The 7,434-nt window shown below is 41.1% G+C and overlaps 1 protein-coding gene across 1 annotated transcript; it reads left to right on the top strand.

Moving 5' to 3' along the window:
• Nucleotides 1-942: 942 nt before the first annotated feature.
• Nucleotides 943-6,117, top strand: ACTRT3 (actin related protein T3). The gene is made up of 2 exons (XM_069083551.1): nucleotides 943-1,344; nucleotides 5,194-6,117. The coding sequence occupies exons 1-2, from the start codon at nucleotides 1,145-1,147 to the stop codon at nucleotides 6,110-6,112; spliced, it is 1,119 nt and encodes a 372-aa protein (XP_068939652.1). The 5' UTR covers nucleotides 943-1,144; the 3' UTR covers nucleotides 6,113-6,117.
• The last annotated feature ends 1,317 nt before the right edge of the window (nucleotides 6,118-7,434 follow it).

The following is a 7,434-nucleotide window of genomic DNA, read 5'->3' as shown; positions in this document are numbered from 1 at the left end:
TAATTAATATGGAAATATGTTTTGCATGACTGCACATGTATATAACCTCTATCAAACTGCTTGCACTCAGTGAAGGTAGAGGAAAGGATAGGAGGGAGAGAATTTAGAACTCAAAAAAATTTTTAAATGAATGTTAAAAAAATTTTACATGTAACTGGAAATATATATATGTACATATATATATATATAAGAAAAACCAGTTTTTAAAATTTGTTACTATTAAGAAAAATGTTTTTCATGGTCAAGACCATATAAAAACTAGAGGACTGAAGTCTGGAAAAGGAGATTTTCAATGATAAAACTCACTTTTTCGTTCAAGGTTCTAACCAGAAATATTGTCAAAAAGTTAGAAGAGTAAGTAAAATCTGGGCTTCTTCATGACATGTAAGATTTCACCCCAAAAAATGTTTGAAGAATTTTTATTTCTTGTAGACCTGGAAGCCATGTTCCAATGGAGGGAATGATGGACTCTGATTCATATATTTATGTCCTGAGAAACAAAATTATTCCAGAATCCCCAAGTGGGGATGGCATAGTGTATCCCAACCTTGTACCACTTTATGAAAAGTTAAGAAATTATTCAAAAGATAGAGCTAAACATGCCTGAATGGCTCAGGGAACCTGCCTTATTTAAACCCCACTGAAAACCTACGGACTATAATCTGGGCTAGAAAAATGGACTGTTCAACAAAGGTACAAGTAACATATGATGTGATGTGATATGTGTTTTCATGATGAAGAATTGAGCAGTAGGTGTCAAAGTTTTGGGAATTCAATGCCAAAGCACATTAAAACAAATAAGGGTGAAAAATACCATAATGCATATTAATTTTTTTAAAGATGTGAGAAGTAAGATTTCTTTTGAGTAACAAATGTAATTGTTTTACTTTGTCCCAGTTTATTTGCATTCGTGTTCAGGTTACATCCACAGGAAGGGTGGAGGGGCTTTAAAGCAGACACTTCAGGTGACTTCATAGTACCTGCATTGTTACACATTTTAGAGGGCCTTGGCTAGTGGGGAGATATTAGAGGGGACGTCGAAGTGAGAGGAGGATTGACTGGCACCAAAGAGAAGCTGGCGGGGGCTAGGGAGCATGCTAGTGGCCCCACCATTGACAAAGAAGAAAATGTGGGCGCCAGGAGGATGAATTACTCCACGGCTGTGGTCATAGACAATGGATCTGCAGTGCTGAAGGCAGGTTTGGCCGGGAACAGGGAACCCCAGTTCATTTATGCCAACATAATAGGTCGGGCCAAAGGCAAAGCCGGGGCCTTGGAAAGCTCACAGAGGGATCTGTTTGTGGGTGAGGAAGCCCAGGCCAGGAGATGTGCACTCTCCATAAGGTAAACTCCTTTTCCTGTCTCAAGGGGAGGGGGACAGGGTGTAAAGAAGAAAAAGTGATTGGGGATAGAAGGCGGGATTATTGGAGATAGAACTGAGGTTTATTTCAGGTTTGTGCGCTTAGGTCCAAATCTCAGCATGTGACTTGAGTTCAAATTTCAACCTTGTTATTATTGTCCACTGTGACTTTGACCTGGCCAGCCTGTCTGGACCTCAGTCTACTCAGGCATAAAAAGAACAGCCCTGAACTGTTGTTGTTCAGTCGTGTCTGACTCCTTCTGGCAAAGATACTGGAGTGGTTTGCCATTTCCTTCTTCAGCTCATTTTATAGATGAGGCACCTAGGTAAACAGGGTCAAGTGACTTAGCCAGGGTCACACAGCTAGGAAGTGTCTATGGGCAGATTTGGACTCAAGAAGATGAGTTTTCCGGACTTCAGACCCAACATTAAGGCTCTACATGATCTCTAAGGACTACCTCTAAATCCTATAAGCTTATGAAATGATAAAATCAACTTAGAATTAGAGAAAGATACCATCAGGAGAAAAATCAGAAATGGTAGTAATTTACTTTTTTTGGGGGGGTGGGGGATAAAGGTAATGGAATTAAGCAAAATAAAAGAGTAGGGAAACAAACAAATAAACAAAAAGCCCACAGCATTAATAGAGTATTTACCTTTTATACAGAATTTTCTTTTTTACAATTTTTTTAAATTAACAATTTTCTCTCTTTGCTATTTCCTCTCCTCATTGAAAAGGAAAAAAAAGGGGGAAGAAAATAAAACCCTTGTAACAAACATGCACAGTTAATTTAAATAAATTCCTGCATTGGACTTGTCCAAAAACATATGTCTCATCCTTTACCCTGATTTCATCATGGCCTCTTTGCCCAGAGGTGGGCAGCATACTTCATCATCAGAAGAAGGGAGCTTGGCGATTGTGTTGATCAGAATTCTTAAACGTTTTAAAGTTGTTTGTTATTCAAAAAATGGTTCTCATATGTTGGCTCCCTTTAGTCTACATCAATTCACACAAGTCTTCCTAGGTTTCTCTTAATCTGTCCCTTTATTATGACATAGCTTTACATGTTATAATTTGTTCAGCCATTCCCTAGTTGATGCATACTCCTTAGTCCCCAATTCTTTGCCAACATAAAAACTGCTGCATATATGCGTCCTTTCCCTCTTTCTTTGATCTCTTTTGGGTATAGACCTAGTAGGGGTAATTCCAGATCAAAGGATATGCATAGCGTTTTGGGCATAGTTCCAAATCGCTTTCTAGAAATAGCTAGCTCAATCACAGTTCCACCAACATGGCATTAGTATGTCCCTTTTCCTGTAGCTCCTCTGTCATCATCTTTGATAATCTGATGGATATGAAATTGTTGTTCAGTTGTACCCAATTCTTCATGACTCCATTTGGGGTTTTCTTGGCAAAGCTACTGGAGTGGTTTGCCATTTCTTTCTCCAGTTCATTTTACAGATAATGAAACTGAGGCAAAAAAGGTCAAGTGACTTGCCCAGTGTCACACAGCTAGTAAGTATTTAAACTCAAGTTGTCCTGATACTCTACCTGCTTCCTCCTGGGCCATCCTCCAGTTGTCCTGATCTGTATCTGGCCACTGGACCCATATGGTTCTGTAGGACAAAGTGAGGCTGGTGACTTGAAACAGCCCTGCCTCACTTAAATCCAATTCACTTGCATGTCATAGCATCACCTCCCTGATGTCATGGTCCTGTGTGGGGTGCGGAGACCCTGACCCAAACTGACTACTCGGAGACCTCTCAAAGTGAAGGTGATTTTATTAGAATCTCACGAGAAGCTAGTGGTCCAGTCTCTGGGACAGCACTGAGAGGAGGCCGAGGTACAGAAGCAGAAACTGGGTTAAATAAGCAAGGGCTACCCGCCCCTCCCAAACAGCAACCTAATTATTACTAATGAGGCTCTAATTTTGTTAGATAACATACCTAATACATGAGGTCCACTAGGCAAGTGCAGTAACAACCTCAGAACACTGAACCCCCTTCAGTCCAACTTAGATGTGTCGTTATCTGGGCCTGAGGGTCCCAAGGCTGCTATCTACCTTCTGTTTGGTCAAATCCACCTGCTGCTGCCAACATTACTTCATTTTTAGTATTATCTAGGAGTTCTCTGGGAACTCAGACTTCTTCCCAAGGCTACTGTCTGATACTTTTTATCAGTAGTCTTGTTCAGCAATTCTTGCAGTTCTGTAGAAACTTAACCCTTTGTTACCTCTCACACTACCATTCCTTTCCCCAAACTAGAAACACCTCTAATTTGGTCTCAATAGTTAATCCAATCAATTGTATTAATACTCAATAGCTATTACGTTACCTTGAAATACACAATGACTTATACATATATATATATATATATATTATATGAACTTAGTTACAAAATATAAGGAAGTAATGAGAATGTATATAGGAAATTCAGAATGGGGAAACTTCACTGCAAGTCATCCCTCACAGTTCTGTCTGAGAACGAAGGACAAACAGAAGCAACCACTATACAATGGGCATGAAATAGAAACTCATATAAAACCCTTTAACAATCTCATTTTGTTTGTTTTTGTTTTGTAATTGGGGTTGACTTGCCTAAGGTCACACGGCTAGTTTTGTGTTAAGTATCTGAGGCCGAATTTGAACTCAGGTCCTCCTGATTCCAGGGCCAGTGCTGTATTCACTGCACCACCTAGCCGCCCCACATCGCATTTGTTGATGACAGTAGGCACCAAAGATGAGACAACTTGGTAGGGCAGTGGGTAAAGCACTTCACTTAGAATCAGAAAGATTTGAGTTCAAATTGTGCCTCAGATATTTATTGTCTGTGTGACCCTGGGCAAATTATCTAACTTCTCCCAGCCTCAGTTTCCTCATCGGTTAAATATCGGCATTAGACTCAGTGGCTCCTCAGTTTCCTCCTCCCTCCTCATCCATGATTCACTCTGCAGATGATAAAACTGTATGCAGAGTACTTGTTGGACCCAGAATCAGGACACCTGGTTCCAAGTCCCCTTACCTATTGCCTCATATGTCTTCAGTCTTCTACTGCTGCTTCCTAATGTCAGTTAGACTGTCAGTTAGATTTACCTGTCCCTCCTCAACACATTGCAGCCTGACTTCTGACTTCACCCCCCCCCCATAGAAAGTGCTCTCTCAGAGCTCACCAGGTTGACTTCACATGTAGAACTTATACCATATTGCTTGCTTTCTCCTTAGGTAGGGGAGTGGATGGGAGGGAGAGAGAGAGAGAGAATTTGGAACTCTAAATTTAAAAGGAAAAAAAATGCTTAAAAATAAATTAATTTTTAAAAAAAGACATTTACCCAGGGATCTTTTCATCACTAAATCCTATGGTCTTAACTTAGTATTCATCCTACTTGACCTCTCTGACACATATTCCTTAATTCTTCATCACAAAACCACACTTATTAGATTGTGGATGAAGCATGCCTTCTCTGAAGTCCATTTTTCTCTCTCGCCTTGCTTATGACCTGTAGTGTTAAATGAGGCTGAAATCTCTGAAGCTATAGACTTAGAGGACTGACCCTTGTGCATTCATGGCTCCTGGTTCTCCTCTTACATGTATAACAAATCCTTCTTTGGGGTCATCTTTGTTGGATCATCCATCCGGCTATCGCCCCCTTACTGTAGGTATTCCCCAATCTTCTTTCCTGGTGCCTTCTTGCTCTTTCCCTTGGCCATCTCGGTTTCCATGGGCTCCAATATAAATCATTTCTATTTGGGTTTGTGTTCCTGGGGAAAGGTGAAATCTTCAGCAGGGGAGGGGAGGAAAAGGGCCACTCTTTACTCTACTATACTCTCTGCAGCTATCCAGTGGAACGGGGCGTCGTCACCTCCTGGGCAGACATGGAGGCCATGTGGAGGAACGTTTATGAACATAACTTGAAAATGAAGGCCTATGAGAGCCCAGTGATGCTCACAGAGCCAGCGCTCAACCCTCTGGCTAACAGGGAAAGGATGACGGAATTATTCTTTGAGAATTTTGAGGTGCCGGCTCTTTATGTCTCTGTCCAGTCTGTCCTGGCCCTCTTTGCCTCGGGCTATACGACAGGCTATGTGCTGGATTCTGGTGCTGGTGTATCCCAGTGTGTACCCATTTTTGAAGGTTACTGCCTACCTCATGGTGTCCTTCGGTTGGACCTGGCTGGACGAGATCTCACCGAGTACCTTATTAAACTCCTCCAAGACCACAACATCTTGCTGCTCAGCGCATCGGACAAAAAGGTTGTCAATCACATCAAAGAGAACTATTGTTATCTGGCTGCCAACTTTGAAGAGGAACTGACTAAGAATCCCGCCATATTGGAAAAAACTTACAAGTTGCCTGATGGTAAGACCATCAAACTCCATGACGAGATGTTCCGATGCCCAGAGAGCCTTTTTCTTCCAGGGCACCTGAATTTGGAGGCTCCTGGCATTGATAAGCTCTGCTTTAATAGTATAATGAAGTGTGACATAGATTTAAGGAACACGTTCTTCTCCAATATTGTCCTTGCAGGGGGATCGACCTGTTTCCCTGGTTTGGACAAGAGGCTAGTAAAAGAGCTGGCCCTTATGGTGCCTGCCAACACTTCTGTGAGGGTTTCTGCCCCACCAGACAGGAAAATATCTGTGTGGATGGGAGGTTCCATCCTTGCCTCCCTCTCTGCCTTTCAGGATATGTGGATTACTGCTGCAGAATTTAAAGAAGTCGGAGCCAACATAGTCCATCAGCGATGCTTCTGAAAATCCATTACTGATAAGATGCTAAGGAAAAAAAAATGTATGTGTGCATGAAAGAATATCTGTGTGTGAGTGTATGTGATAGAGAGAGAGACAGAAAGAGAAAGAGAGAGACAGAGAAAGAGAGAGGATTTGAAAAGATTTTACCTAATTTTTTTCTGGTGGAGCAGAAGACATTTTAGCTATGCCTTTGCTCCAATTCCATAATAAAATACTAAAAGAAAAAAAAAGACTTTATTGAATAATTAATCATCAAATAGTTTATGGGTACCTACTCTGCAAAAATGAGTTGAAGGTGTAATTGACAGCCCAGCACTCCAAGCTCTGGGCTTAAATGGATGTATAGTTTCAAACTTGGGAAACATTCCCCAGGTTACTTTTTTTAGCCAAGAAACCCATTAAACCAAATTATAACAAAACAAAAATCCGAGAAACCGTACATGGGAAAATACATACCATACAATACAAAACAGAGGAGCTCTCCCCCATTAGGAACAAGGCAACTCAGCTCAACAAAAAGAATCTTCAATCTCACTCAAGTAGAAATTCCTAGTGCCTAGTGTAGTAGGTTGGGGATATGGGCATGAGGGAGACTACTGGCACCTTCTTTTATTGGCTTCTCAGCAAACTGAAGTGGGCTTGGCATTGTCTATCTTTTCTCTTGAAGCTGATTGTCAGCGATGCCTGAAGAATCCTGAAAAGACTCTTGAGCTCAACAAGAGTGAGTTTTTCCTCTTTCCCAGTCTAGACAACTGGTGCTCCCACAAGTATAAGGCATTAATCTCCACCAGGGAGGGGAAAGTTCTATACCAGCAGAATTTGGGACTCCCCAAGTTACTTTTTGGTTCATTTTCCTCCATTCCAGGTTTCCCTGAGAACCACAGAGTTTAGCTTAAATATGGGTTTTTCCTTTGGCCATTAAAAGTGCCCTCAGCTGGTATGCATGTACCCAGATAACAATGTGTTGGGGATAGAGAACAGCCTTGATTTTACCTTAGAGACTATTATACAATATAAAGGGCTTACAGTAACCTTTTAACAACTAAAAAAAAAAAACAACAATTCTCATTTCCCTTTCTGTAAGTCTCCCTAAAGATAAATACAATTTAGACTCATTGTTCTACCCTAAAAGTTAAAAATTCCTAGGAATTCACATACACAGCCTGAAAAAAGAAAAAGCAAAGAAAAACTCCATTCTTAAGGAGTGACATTCTAAGGGTCTGGTCTGCGTTCAGCTCATTGGATATCTCCCTGAATCTCTGGTAGATCTTTGTGCCTCTTTCCTCAATACTCTCGTAAATCCATTTACCTACAGCTGGTAAATG

Source organism: Petaurus breviceps, unplaced genomic scaffold (genome assembly GCF_028583685.1).
Source record: "Petaurus breviceps papuanus isolate PSGF00001 unplaced genomic scaffold, PetGlider_PUasm1.0 173, whole genome shotgun sequence".
In the NCBI taxonomy this organism is placed as follows: Eukaryota; Metazoa; Chordata; class Mammalia; order Diprotodontia; family Petauridae; genus Petaurus; species Petaurus breviceps.
This window is presented reverse-complemented; position numbering and strand designations above follow the sequence as displayed.